The sequence below is a fragment of the Quercus lobata genome, chromosome 12, assembly GCF_001633185.2.
Source record: "Quercus lobata isolate SW786 chromosome 12, ValleyOak3.0 Primary Assembly, whole genome shotgun sequence".
In the NCBI taxonomy this organism is placed as follows: domain Eukaryota; kingdom Viridiplantae; phylum Streptophyta; class Magnoliopsida; order Fagales; family Fagaceae; genus Quercus; species Quercus lobata.
In genome coordinates this window covers 27,766,506-27,781,468 of record NC_044915.1, presented here as the reverse complement: position 1 = coordinate 27,781,468, position 14,963 = coordinate 27,766,506, and the positions used below count along the sequence as shown (strand labels likewise).

At 38.0% G+C, this 14,963-nt stretch overlaps 1 protein-coding gene across 1 annotated transcript; it reads right to left on the bottom strand.

Moving 5' to 3' along the window:
• Positions 1–12,386: 12,386 nt before the first annotated feature.
• On the bottom strand, positions 12,387–14,963 carry LOC115971818 (60S ribosomal protein L19-3-like). Its single transcript, XM_031091877.1, has 5 exons — positions 14,747–14,963; positions 13,795–13,917; positions 13,137–13,450; positions 12,818–12,888; positions 12,387–12,735 (listed from the first exon to the last, which is right to left on the bottom strand). The coding sequence occupies exons 1-5, from the start codon at positions 14,856–14,858 to the stop codon at positions 12,711–12,713; spliced, it is 645 nt and encodes a 214-aa protein (XP_030947737.1). The 5' UTR covers positions 14,859–14,963; the 3' UTR covers positions 12,387–12,710.

Below are 14,963 nucleotides of genomic sequence, written 5' to 3'. Positions count from 1 at the left end.
GCCCCTAGGATCGTGCCCCATTTAGTAACTCTCCCTGTATAGTCAGCGCTACGAAGTAAAGATTTGAGCAAGAGCTGGGTCAAAACAACAACCGTATGTGATTGGAAATAATGGGGGAGCTTACACGTGCCTTGCACCACTGCCAAAATGGCCTTTTCCAATGGTAAGTAACGGACCTCAGCCTCGTGTACTAACTTGCTCACGTAATAAATCAGCCTCTGCACACCACTATCTACCCAAATTAAAACCAAACTCACCTCATGAAATGCCACTGCGATGTAGGCAAACAAAACTTCATCTTCCTCGGGACTGGACATGATGGGTGGCCGAGATAAATATTCTTTCAACTACTGGAAAGCTAGGACGCATTCATCGGTCCATTCAAACCCCTTCCACTTGTTTAACAACTTAAAGAAAGGTCTATACCGGTCAGCTGACCGAGGGATGAATCGATTTAAGGCAGCAGTCATCCCAGTTAATTTTTGGACTTCTTTTGGATTTTGAGGTGGTTGCAGGTTGTTGATTGCCTTAATCTGGTCGGGATTGACTTTAATTCCACGGTGTGTGACCATGTAGCCTAAAAACTTACCTGACCCAACACCAAAAGAACACTTGGAAGTATTAAGTCGTAATTTGTGTTTCCTTAAGATATCAAAAATATTCCTGAGATCATTAACATGCTTGGACTCTGCCTTGCTTTTTACTACCATATTATCGATATAAATCTCAATGTTTTTCCTTAACTGTAGTTCAAATATCCTGGTCATCATCCTTTGGTAGGTAGCCTATGCGTTCTTCAAACCAAATGGCATCACTTTATAATGGCAGTTTCCTATAGGAGTGACAAAAGCCGTCCTCTCTTGGTCGTCCAAGGCTTAAGGTATTTGATGGTACCCTTGAAAGGCATCCAGAAATCTCATTCGAGGATGGCTCACAGTTGCATCTACCAACTGGTCAATCTGATGCATAGGGAAAGGGTCCTTTAGGCAGGCTTTGTTTAAGTCCGTAAAATCTACACATACACTCCACTTCCCTGTCTTCTTCTTAACCACTACGGTATTAGCCAGCCATTCAGGGTAAAAAAGCTTTTTAATAGCCCTAGCCCGCTTAAGTTTCATCACCTCGTCCTTTACAGCATTCAAATGCTCCTTAGATGAATGCCGAGGTGGTTGTTTCCTAGGGGTGACAAATGGATTGACATTTAGATGATGGCAGATGAAACTCGGATCCATTCTCGAAGCCTCATAAGCATTCCAAGTGAATATGTCAATGTTCTTCTTAAGAAAGACTACCAACTCCTCCTTCTCCCGAGGTGGCAACTAAGCTCCAACCTGAAAAAACTTTTCTAGGTCGTCACCAATAGGGAATTTCTCCAAATCCTCATAATTGGCCTCCTCAGTAGGCCCCCTCGCAGGTAATTCCGGAGACTTTGACTGCTATAAACCTTCCTTGACTATGGCCGAGGACTTAGCTGCTGGCTGATGCAAAATTGTAGACACGAAGCACTGCCTAGCCATAGATTGGTTCCCTACCAGTTCCTCAACCTGATCTCTGGACAGATACTTAACCTTCTGATGTAGAGTTGAAGAAACGGCACCCAAGGTATAAAGCCAGGGTCTGGCGATAATGGCCGTGTAGGGGGAGTACGCATCCACCATTATGAAGTCCACTTCCACCACTTCTGAACCGGCCTGTACGGGATACCTAATCTGGCCCTTCGGGGTAATAAGCTTCCCATCAAAACTTACCAGAGGCGAATTGTAAGCTATCAGGTTTTCAGGTTTCAAGTTCAGTCCTTTGTACAGGTCAAGATACATGACTTCTACACAATTACCCTGGTCCACCATTATCCTCTTCACATCATACCCCCCTATTCGAAGGGTGACCACCAAAGCGTCATCATGTGGTTGGATAGTTCCGATCTTGTCTTCATCCGAGAAACTCAATGAAGGTCAGATCTCCAATCTAGCTCTCTTTGGCTCAGAGTTGGGGTCCCCGATTGGTGACCTGGCCACAGACATCACCCTGGCAGGTTGAGAGCTAGTCCTCCCAGATGCAGCAAATATGACATTGATTGTGCCTAACGAGGGCCTTGAAAAAGCATTCCCCTAAGCCCTTGATCTTGACTAATCCCCCTGTCCATTGGGTTGATACAGAAATTGTTGCAACTTCCCCTCCTTAACCAATTGTTCTAGATGGTTCCACAATGTTCGGCAATCCTCAGTGGTATGTCCTCGGTCTTAGTGATACTGGCAATGGAGGCTTTGGTTGCACCTTAAAAGATCTCCACTCATCTTGTTCGGCCATTTGAAATATGGCTCGTTCTTGATCTTCTCTAAAACTTGATACACCGATTCTCAGAACACGGTGTTTACCACTTATAGGGCTGCAAGCCCAGATTTTTTGGCAAAATCTCGCCGGGGTCTATTATTATTGTAGCATTCCGACCTAAAATCCCTCCTTTCCTAAGCCTTTCCTAAGGGATAACCTTGCTCTTCCCCTTATCTTGCAACTGGTCTTCTTCAACCCTCTTATACTTGTCAATCCAATCCATGAGTTGACGTATACTGGTAACAGGTTTCCCCATCAAAGACTTCCTTAAGCCATGCTCGGCAGGCAGGCCGAGCTTAAAAGTACTGATGGCCATGTCTTTAAAATCACCTTCTATCTCGTTGAACATCTCCCAATATCAATCCGAGTATGTTTTCAGAGTTTCTCCCTCTCTCATGGACAGAGATAGTAAAGAAGCCAAAGGACAAGAGGCTCTGATGCACGTAATAAAATAGGACCCAAACGTTTGGGTGAGTTCCTTAAAGGAATTGATGGAACCTGCCTTCAGACCATCAAACCACCTCATCGCCATAGGCCCCAAACTAGACGGAAAAACCTTGCACATCAAGGCTTCATTCTTGGAATGTATAGCCATCTTTTGATTAAAGTGGCTAACATGTTCAATAGAGTCCGTTCTGCCGTTATACAAGGTAAAAGTGGGTTGAGTGAACCACCGAGGAAGTCTCCCTTCCTCAATCCAGCGGGTGAAGGGTGATTTGGAAATTTGATTTAGTGCTTTACTCATAGCGTCATTTACCAGGCCTCTCGAAGATGAATTATTGTTTCTGCGTCCATGGCGGAAATCTTCGTCATATGAGAAAGATTCCCTGGGGGGAGTTCTTGACCTTTGTCTGTAGTCTTTGTCCTCCTCATCATCGGAAGAGTAGTCAGAATTGGAAGGAGCTCGCTTTCTGCACTCGACGCGTAAGTTTCTCTTTAGGTGATCAATCTCCTTCTGCATGTTTCTGGCATTTTCCTTATGAAAGATATGGTTTTTACCTCGAGATTGACTCTTACTGGTGTGGGTAGTGCGTACACTTCCCTCCCGGTCTCTCCTTCACTCAAGTTCACGGAAATGATCTTGATACTAAGAGCCCATAGATTCTGCTGGATTTGGACCTGAACCTACCATCGTTCAGTGTCTAACTCACTATCGCACCAGTTTATTCCCACAGACGACGCCAATTGTAAGAACCAGATTTGAGTTCCCAGCCCACTATGTAGATGGATTTAGGCCCAAAAAACCAAAAAATAATGAATTTGTAGAGAATGGGTTGGAAAAATTGGGTTTTAGTTAATCAAACGAACACTAGAAAGGATTCAGATAATAAGAGAATGAAAAGAGAAAAGGGTTGTATTGAAGAAAAATCGTCCTCGGCAAAGTTTGAGGAGATCTATTCTTATATATTACTCACAAGTCCGATTACAAGTTTGGTTCTGGAATGCTATCTTGTTTCTCTTTTCTCCTTTTTTCTCGATCCCCTAATCTCGTTGCCTCCTTCTTCTTTTATACTCTCTTTCCTTTTCATCTCCACCTTTCACATGTATGCTAAATGGTTAGTGCTGATACTTGTCCCATCAGCCCCTCCCATAAGTTCTCATGTAGTAGCTGTAAGGCTGAAATACTTTGTTCAGGTATCACTTCTACATTAATGTGGTCACAGAGTTAGTTGCAGTGCATTTAATGCGGAGGTAGCAGCTTTCTCTCCAAATATTTTGGGGCTTCTCCTTATCTGATATCTCTGCAATGCTTGTCCGCCCCAACTGAATTTTCGGGGTTGTCATCCTTGCTATCAAACCATCTTCCAGGACCTCAGCCTAGTCTGGCCGAGGACGTTTTCATCCTTGGCACACTCTCCGGAGCTATTATGACCAAATCCTACCTTTTTATTTTTCAACACAGTCTCTTCTAACGAAGACCTCCTCTCCTCGGGCGGATTCTTGTCCTCGGCTTGGGCCACATGCCCAATATACAGGTAGATAATGAACCTCAAGGTCCAAGGGCCTTACAATGATAATTCTTTATTATCAAACCAAAATATCGATTGGTTTTTTGGTGTAGGTGGAGATTGAATCTTAAATCTCTTATTTGATGATAAAAAACTTTACCAGTTGAACTAACTAGCAGCCACTAATGTATGTAGTAATGGAGAGGTTAGGATTAAGTTATATATGGTATAACTATTTGTAATTTTACACTAATCTATGACTTTTTATAAGCTTAACATTTTGAAAATCCAATGATTTGAGTAAATATTTTTTCTATTTTTAATATGCAAGTTGCACACTAAATTTTGTGTTAATTTTATTTTTTTTAATTTTTACTATTGAATCCAAAAATACATATTTTGTGTATAATTTTTAAATTTTGAAATTTAAACACTTTATGATGAGATAGTTATTAATATAATATCCAATCATCCTGATATTTTTGCATACATGAAAGATATAAGAAAATAAGATGATCCAATCATTGATTCGTTAAAATACTCTTTCAATAAAAATTTATGGAGTTATATTATCTGAAAAGGGTTTCATATTTTCAAATTTTTAAGATTTTGTTGAATGAATTTTCCTTTTTACCAAAGAAATCCTCGATCGAAAGCGGTTTCAGATTATATGCTTTATTCTCCCTCACATAGAACCCTGATTAGCAACTTCACTTGGACAACCACTCCAGAATGCCCAATTTTTAGTTATTATCACGGCTCAAAGGCCTAGAAAGCCCATAACCTATAAAAATGCTGACTGTGAGTTTCTGCTATCAATAATGAGGGCCCGTTTAGCCGCCCCACAACCCGCCCCCCCCCCCCCCCCCCCCCCCCGGTAAAGATTGCAACGTTCCATTGTCTCACATGAGATTTTAGGTGAAAGTTCCTTTCTATTCAATTTGAGGCTTTTATATAGAAGATGACATATATATGTTTATCCACAAGAAAATCTCTCTCTCTCTCTCTCTCTCTCTCTATATATATATATATATATATATATATCCACAAGTAACAAGATAAAATTTTATGTCTATTTTTATTTGATAATGATAAATTAACCTATAGGTACTCTTGTAGTTTGTAGCTCTATTCTTCCATTGAAAACCTTAGGTTAGGTACTGTTTACCGATTACTTTAAGAGAATCAAAACTTCAAAGTTCGATAAATAGACTACTTGACAATACACAAATGTTTTTTTTCTTTTTTTTCTTCTTCTTTTTTTTTTTTATGAACAATACACAAATGTTTTTAGGTACACTACATGCTTGACCAATATTTATAGTTAAAAATTAGGTAACAATATAGCACTAAAACCAAAAATTCTAACAAATTAGAACAAAGTGGCAAATGAGTAATTATTAGGCATTCTTAGAGCATGGTGACAAGGTTTTCCCTCCACTCATACTAATGGTAGATCTCATTAATTAAATTTATAGTAGGATTTACCATGAATGTGAGATAAGAGAGCACCATATCACCATACTTCGAGTATATCTTAAAATTTTCCATGACAAAGTAAGACTTAATAATTTACTCTCAGTAAATACTCCCTACCTAAGGACTAGGACCAATTGATGAAAACTAATACATTAAACTAGACTTTCAAGTAGATAACAAATCATCAAAAGGTTTGATATGGCAAATCTAAGTTGCCAATATTGTATTGTGTTGGCCACTAAACTGGTACATAACTACATATACCATTTTAAATGTATCAGATAAAATATCAGTTTGTTCAAGGTGATTTTCAAATGTTTCATGCAATACTAGAAGAAAAATAAAAAAGACTATCATGCTAAACAAATAACAAACAACTACAATAATAACAGTGCAGTTAAACAAAGCAACTATTACAATAATAACTCCAAGCTGACAAGTAACACCTTATTACTAATGTATTTAAATTTTCTAAGCAGGCCCTCTATGAATTGTTCAAAAAGATTACCTCGGAATCTCCCATTAAATCTATTAACAAAAATTAACCTCATTTAAATATATACAAGAGTGATTAAAGAAAGAAAACAAAATGTATGTAGGTGAACAAGTGTGTAAAATTCATGTGCATCATATATGATTATTTTCCAGTAATAATAATAAGAACCAAATAGGAACAGTTGATTAGAACAATTTAACATAAAAAATAAAAATAAAAAATAAAAATAAAAATAAAAAGTGACATTAGAAATAACAAAACAAGATTACGTGAACAAGCGTGTAAAATGCATGCATCACGTAAGATTATTTTTGAACATATTTTCTGTTATTTACTTTAAGAACTAAATGCAAACAGTTAAAATTGAACAATTTGACACTAAAAATGCTAAGACAACCACCATGTACCCTTGGCGTAATGGTCATTCTACAAGTATTAAGTGTTTGTGGGGTGTACGGTGTGGGAGGCAATGGCTGGAGTTTAAGTTTTCAAGAAGTAGCTTTACACACATATACACTTAAATTAAATTAGAGTAGAATTTTTATCTTATATATATAAAAAAAAAAAATAAATAATAATTTAAAAATGCTAAGACACAACAAATATTGATCACCCTGGAAGTCTTATGCAAATGCATCTTACCCATGTGATAATAACCTAAATTTTTTTAGATGAACTATTGCCTTCATTCAATTTGAACTCCAACTTATAGACTGAATGAATCCATACTTTAGTCATGGACGATTTGCTGCAAAGGGACATAATCGAAAACAATTGTGGACGACTTGCTTGAACCGGACAAACTCCATGCCCTCATTTATTTCAACAGACTACAGATAGTACAATTTGCAAGTTCTTGAACCTCTAGAGCATTCAGAATGATGTTCTTAAATTGCTAAAAAACAATTTTTAACAACCCACACCACAAAAAATAAGCTACATTGATGATGCTATTCTTTTTTTTGCAAATGAGCTACAGTAAATTGTCGTCTAAGGCAATCCACTGAAACTCACAAGTTATAACAAATAATAATTTTTTTATCTATTATCAAATAAAATAATGTTTCCCTCTCTTTTTTCTTTTTTCACTGTTCCTCTCTTCTCACTTTTTTCTTTTTTTCTTTCTTCACCGGTTCCTCTCTTCTCTCTCTCTTTTCTTTTTTCTTTCTTCATTGGTTCTATTTTTCTCTCTCTCTCTTCTCTCTCTCCTTTCCTCTCTTCTCTATCTCTCAATCTTTGTGGGTTTAGTGTTGGTGGTTGATTTTAAGTGTGGGTTTTGTGGATTCTGACTGTGGTGATGGTGGTGAGTGATTTAGGTTGTGGCTACGGGTTTCGTGGGTTTGGTGGTGGTGGTTGATTTTGGGTGTAGGTTTCTTGGATTTTGACTGTGGTGATGGTTGAGTTTCACGAATTTTGGTTGTGTTCGTAATGGTGGTTACCTTTGGCTGTGGCGATGGGTTGATTATGATGGTGGATTGTTGTAGTCGGTGGCGATAGGTTGTAGAGATTTTTTTTTTTTTTTTTTTTTTGTTCTTTTTTGTGGTGGGTTGAAATTACAAGTGGTTGTAACAGGTGGTGGAAGTGGCTATGGTTATTTTTGTAGTGGTTTTTTATAATTATTTTAATGATATGTTTAAATTATCTTATTTTTATATAAAGTGGTAAAAATATAAAACTTGTATAAAATGAGTTGATAAAATAAATAAAGTGCTAAAAGCTAATAAATTGTTTTTCACCATCACTGTTAGTCTTTTTTTGGGGGGGGGGGGGGGGTGTTAAAAGGATAGATTCAAAAACTAACTAGCCAGCTTGGGCTGTGAGTTGGCTATAAGCCTCAAGGAATACATGCAAGCAATGTCTGCATCTAACAAAATACACAGTTCATTTGAAAAGGGATTTTCAAGAACTACAAAAGCATCATTCAAGCAACAGCCTTCCCTAGCAAGCATGTCCGCACATTTGTTCCCCTCCCTGTACACATGCCTAATCCTCATGCCTTGGAACCGGGTGAGCAAGGTCCTGCAGTCATTTAGAAGAGGAGTATAATATTTGTTAAGGGAATTGCTAGCACAAACCAAGTCTATGACTACTTTTGCATCAAGTTCCACTACAATGTTGTTTATCCCCATCTGAGATGCCAATATCAATCCATCTCTCAAAGCCCAAAATTCTGCCTCTACACTAGTTGCCATGCCTATCTTCCTCGTGTAACCTTTTACCCACTTCCCTTGAGAATCACAGATCAAGCCTCCACCCCTTGCCTTTCCCGGATTTCCCATCGATGCCCCATTAGAATTCAGCTTATACCAGTCCATTGGTGGTTTTTGCCAGTACACTCGAGAGACAGAGAAGTGTTTTCCTTTCTGCTACTTGCTCACACATAAGAAGTACTCTATTGCAAGTCTGATGCAAGAGTGGTGAAGATTAAAATTAAGGGGTTTGTTGTCTAAGGCAACTCCATTCCTATGCTTCCAAAGCTCCCAAATAGTAAGAAGGAATAAAGTGCTCCAAGGAATCCCATTAATTTGAAACTGATTGCTACATTAATAGTTTCTTTTCAGCCATTCCAACAAATCCAATTGAAATGTACTAGTTAAAGGTTGAGGGATTCCAATCTGTTCCCAAAGATTCAGTGCAAAGGGGCAATCTTTAAGCATATGAGCTATTAATTCATCTTCATTTCTACATAAAGGGCACCTAGGATCAAAATTAATCCCTTTCTTGGCAATGACATGTTTGATAGGAACACTATCATGGTTAATTTTTGGTCAAATGTCAAGCTTCCAAATCTAATTTCCTTCAAAGGTCTGGTTTTCATTATCCTCGGGTGGAGGAGGGCATAAGTCGATGCCATGCTAAATTCTCCATCCCTTGTGAATTTCCACATCAGGGTGTCTTCTTTATCACCCCACAGCTGCATAGGAATAGCACATATTTGTTCTTTAATCTCCCTTAGTAAATCATAAGAAATCCTATCCCAGTTCCATTAACCTCCCTGGAAAATCTCTGCAATAGTCAACTTGTACTCCTCAACCCGTAGGGGTCCTACCATCAACTCCCTTAAGGATTCACCATTCACCTATTTGTCTTCCCAAAATTTTAATTTAGAATTCCTTCCCACGCTTTAACATATTCCCTCCACAAAGGTAGGAAATCGTTTCTTCACTGCTGTGTAGCAAGGGGAACAAGGAAGTTTGTCTAGATCTTTTGCTTTTTGCTAAGATTCAGAGCAATACTTCCTTAGCATTACCTTTGCCCATAAGGACTCTTTTTCCTGGTAAAGTCTCCAGTTAAGTTTAGCCAGTAAAACTATATTCTTTGCCCATGCTGCCTGTATGCCCAAGCCCCCTTCCTCTTTAGATTTAATTACTTTGTTCCACCCAACAAGGTGCAGCCTTCTTTTTTCTGCCGTTGAGCCCCATAGGAAGTCCCTATTAATTCTATCAAGCTTATCACACAGGTGTGCAAGTAGAGCCGCCCCTTGCATAACATAGTTAAGGATGGCATTCATGACTGACTTGACCAGCATAGTCCTTCCTGCGAAGGACAAAAACATTGTCTTCCATCCTGATAGCTTTGTGAGCACCCTTTCCACAACAAAATTAAATTGGCCCCGGGTTGCCCCTCTATGCTTCAAAGAGAAACCCAAATACTTTCCAAGATTGGATGTAGCTTGGATGCTGAGATTATCACACACTTTCTCCTTAAGGCTGGTTGAAAAGGGAGAAGTAGATCTGTGACTTTTCATAGCTAATCACTTTCCCTGATTCCTCACAAAACTTGTCTAGTACATCTTTAATAGCCTCACTTCCCTTTTCACTCACCTAAGCAAAAAGCATTAAGTCATCCACGAAAAACATATGTGAAATTCCAATATTTTCCTTAAAAGCTTTCATCGGAATCCACCTTTTCTTGATACACTCCTTCTCAATCAATTGACCAAGATATTTCATACAAAGGATGAACAAGTGTGGTGACAAGGGATCCCCCTGCCAGATTCCTCTCAAGGGTTTAAAGGTGTTAAGCTTGCCTCCATTGAAGAGAAGTGACATGCTGGTAGTGGAGATGCAACTCATAATCAGCTCTATCAAAATTTGAGGGAAGTGAAAAGCAATCAAAACACCTTGTGGATAAAACTCCACTCAAGGCGATCATAGGCCTTAGCCAAATCGGCCTTTACAGCCATGAATCCCGTCCGACCTTTTTCTTATCTATAGGGTGAATAAGTTCATGTGCAATGATAATATCATCCAACCCTATTCTACCTGGCACAAAGGCAACTTGGACAGCTAGTCATTCATTTTACAAGACAACAGCCCATTTAATCTAAAATAAGGGTAAATTACAAAGTTGGTCCCTATCCTTTACGCCATATCTCAATTTTTCCTAACTTTTTAATTGTGTCAGTTTAGTCCCTAACCTTTTAATTGTGTCAGTTTAGTCCCTAACCTTTTGGTACTGTGTTAAAATGGTCCTGGCCATTAAGTGATTGATAAAAAATGCTGACATGGCTAACAGTCAAAATAAAATATTATTTTTTATACTACATGACTTCCACATAAGCTGCCACATGACATTAATTATAAATATCAACATTTTCTAATTTACTTTAATGCTCTCTATGTCCCCTTCTCTCTCTCGATTTCTCTCTATCCTCAGACTCCATGACAAAAACTCTTCAAGCTCCTTCAATTAGGCCAATCAATTGAATACAAATTGGAGTAAAATAAAAGTTTTTTGTACGATTCTTTAAAGAAATAAGCTAAGGAAACAAATACAATCACCTTAGAATCGAATACCCACTTGAGATCAATACTGTAAAAGATTCTTTAAAAAAAAAAAAAATCAATACCGTAAAACTAGACCCAAACTAGCAAACAATGTAAACAAGATTAAAATCGAAAAGAAAATAAGTACAAAAATGGATCTTTAAAAATTGGAATGATTATACAAAGAAAAAAAAAATGAGAGAAATTGTTAGGCCAGCCAAGAGCTATAAGGTGATGCTCTAGATGCTTCTATACATTTTCGTCGGAAAGTTTGTATAATCGTATTGTCTCTCTCTAACTCTCGCATTCTCACTGTTTCCCTTAAAACCAAGCTGACCCACCATTACCCAAGGCACCGGGCAGTAGCCACGATCATAAAATGAAAATCAAAGAAAATTATCAAACCTGTTACATCACCAGAGGTACTGGTAGCACTGTTTTCATTACACAGAACATTGTTCATTGTGCTATGAATCATTGCGTGTGCTTCGATTTTCATTTGGCAAAGGAATATCTTTGATGGGTTTTTCTTGTTCGGTCATGGTGTTAATCAAGGAAAACCTATGCCAGGTTGAGACTTATGATGTTTGATCTCATGGATTTCAGAGATGTGAGTCACAGGGCCACTAAGAACACAGAGGCCATTGAGGGTTTTTTTTTTTTTAAATTTCTTTTTAATGTTGCCGTGGAAGTACACATGGAATGAAAATAATATTTTTGAGTGTTAGTCATGTGAGCATTTTTCATCTATCACTTAACTACCAGAACCAATTGACACAATACCAAAAATTTAAGAACCAATTTGACACAATTAAAAAGTTAAAAACCAAATTAAGATGTGCCGTAAAAGATAACGACTTTGTAATTTATCCTTAAAATAATATAACATGACTAATTTTGTAATTTACCCTTAAAATAATATAACACCGGCACGTTTACACATCAAGCAGGCTTGAACGCATTCGCTTGATGGAATAGACGAAGACTAGTACGAATTGCACCTCGGCCTCAGCATGTAAAAATAAACCCTCGAACCCATCAACCATAAGACCCCAAAAATACTCGGCAATAGGATTTGCATTCATTAGCTTAAATGGAGTCTAGTAATGGTATAGCACCCCAAACCACTAAAATATTAACAATTTTGCAGCCATCATCATCACCGAAGAAATCTGTCGTCACCCATTATAGATTAAACTGTAAAACTAATGGACGTTTGAACTCATCAACCATAGCACCACCTCAAAGCACTAAGCAATAGGGCTTGCACTCATTTAGCTAAAGGGTATGGAGAGACTAGCATAGCACCATAGCACCCCAAACAACTAAAATATTTTGACAGTTCAGTAACCATATCTGCACTGAATCAACGTGCCATCACCCATTAGATAAAACTGTAAAACTGTTACCACATTTCTGCCGTTTATAATAAAATTCAGATAAAAACTGGAGACCTCAACGACCAACTCAGAATAAAATTGGAAAAATCGATAAACATAACAAAAGAAACCAAAATATTAACCAAGGTACCAAAATATTAAGCCTCCTTTTATCTAGGATATAAACTAACATGTTCCAAAACCAACAAATAACACACAGAATGGTCAAAACTACTCTAACAAAGTGTAACTGAGGGCACATGAACCATCAAAAGTCATACATCCTTCAGCTCTCTTCATAATGGTCTCACTTCTTGGATTTCTTAGATGTCCTGCAATTATAATAAATCTAATTAGATCTCACAAACAGATTGGCCTAATTCACAAGTGTGGAACAACATCTATGATGCTTACTGAGTAGGTTGAGATGCAGAAACAGCAGGAGCAGCTGGGGCAGCAGGTGCTGGTCTTTCTCCAGAAGGTCCCTATAGACATTATGCAATAAACAACAAAGTAAGAATCCTAGTCAATATAATAAATGAAACTCAATCCATCCAATCTTGGTCAACATTTGATAGATTTAAAACAAGATTAATCAAGGGCAGATATATTTTCTTATTTGATAAGTTAACTAAAGCTGGATTATCATATTTGCATAATGAGTTTCAACTGTAATGTCAAAAAGAAAAGCTTTTAAAGCATTATGAAATTAACAGGATGCTGAAAACCATACCTGGGCCAGGCGTTCCTCCCTTCTAGCGTGTTTCCTCTCCCTGCTGGCCTTGTTCTTTGCCCGCTTCGCCTCAAACTGGTCAGACAACGTCTTCTCTCTTGCCTTCTCAGCTTTGGACTTGTGGATGCTCTCCATAAGGACACGCTTGTTCTTGAAAACATTACCCTTCACCTTCATGTACATATCATGGTACATGTGCTTGTCAATCTTCTTAGATTCCCGGTACTTGCGGAGCAAGCGCCTGAGAACACGCATTCTCCTCATCCATAGCACTTTGGTAGGAAGCCTAGCCTCCCTTGTACCCTTGCGCTTACCTGACAGAAATTCAGAAATCAGTTTTGGACAATTCAAAACCATTCTGTCATATCATTCATCTACTGTACACCAGCTCAAAAAAGTAACACAGTATCACCAGTTCTTGCAATTAAAATACTGTTTTATACTGTTTCTAGTATGTGAGTTTTCTCAACATACTATAGACGATTTCTCACCCATATTGATAGTTAGGTGACATATTGATTTATGTGCACACATACATACAATTTAATGTATAACCACAGAACATTTGTCAAAATGCACAATGATTCGTCTAAATTCTGAGTTCAATACTAATTCCACCATAACCAAATTCCTAAATTACTCATGAGTAACAAAATACCATATCCAGAATGACGCCCCTTCCTCTTGGCTTCCTTCATACGACGTGCTCGAGAACGCGAGTGGATCTTGGTTGGCTTCCTGATGATGAAACCATCCTTAACCAGCTTTCTGATATTTTGGCCTGCACTTAGTGAGCAACAAACATCAATAACCAAACACAACAAAAGAAAAAAAAATAAAATCAACACAAAACCCTGCATAGAAAATGTAGAATACTAGTAATAAATAGTTAACAGCATCGATGTAACAGCAGCATGAAGGCATAATCTAGTATACAAAATACTAGAAATGGTACACAAGTTCCATAAGGCACACATGAAGATCACTAATCACTATCCATTGATACAAAGTCCAACAAACCCGAACAAACAAGAAACTCAAAATCAAGCAAACCCAATAATTTGAGTAGTTTTCAAAAGTATTTTCAGCCCAGAAATTAAAACCTTTCACACATTTCCTGAGCAAACAAAGAACATTTTCAAGTTAACCACTAAACTTTGTTACCACAAACAGTTCAGCAATAACTCCACGCTATGAAATTATAGAAAAACCGTAAGCAACGAACTATACAAATAATCAAATCAGAAAAATCAGCTCCCAGCACTAATTTCATGAAACAATAACGAACTATCCAAACCCTAACGGTACAAAACTAAAACCCTAGCTAAGGTTATAACAATCAGATTCAGATCTTAACGCCCCGTTTGGCAACTCAGAAAAATCACACCAATACAAAAGAAAACCAGAAAAGCTAAAATGTTTGAAAAAGTCAGAGAAATCCATTCCATTTCTAATATCTTCCGACGGTTTCTCAGCAACCAAACAAGTCGGAAGAGAGTAAGCACAATAAAATCAAATCAATCACATCATAGCATACAAGATCAAAACCATATAAAACAAAAAATGAACAGAGAATAAGAAACACAGAGAGAGAGAGAGATAGTGCGTACGAGAGTTGGCCATGGAGATTTCGTTGACCTCATTTGGGTCGAGCCAGACCTTGCCACGGCCACACTTGAGGACGCTCGAGGCGAGCCTCTTCTGGAGCTTGAGCGAAACCATGTCAAATCTCTCTCTCTTTTTTCTTTCTTTTTTTGTGTGGTTGCTGCTAATGGCAGAGAGGATGAGAGGTTGGGAAAGAGAGGCTTTTATATAACCACCACTCAA

Coding starts and splice junctions, on each gene's coding strand:
- LOC115971818 (XM_031091877.1), bottom strand. CDS start 14,858: ATGGTTTCGCTCAAGCTCCAGAAGAGGCTCGCCTCGAGCGTCCTCAAG. Junction 13,918..14,746: donor AATCTCCATGGCCAACTCTC/GTACGCACTATC, acceptor CACTAAGTGCAG/GCCAAAATATCAGAAAGCTG. Junction 12,889..13,136: donor GGGAGGAACGCCTGGCCCAG/GTATGGTTTTCA, acceptor TAATGTCTATAG/GGACCTTCTGGAGAAAGACC.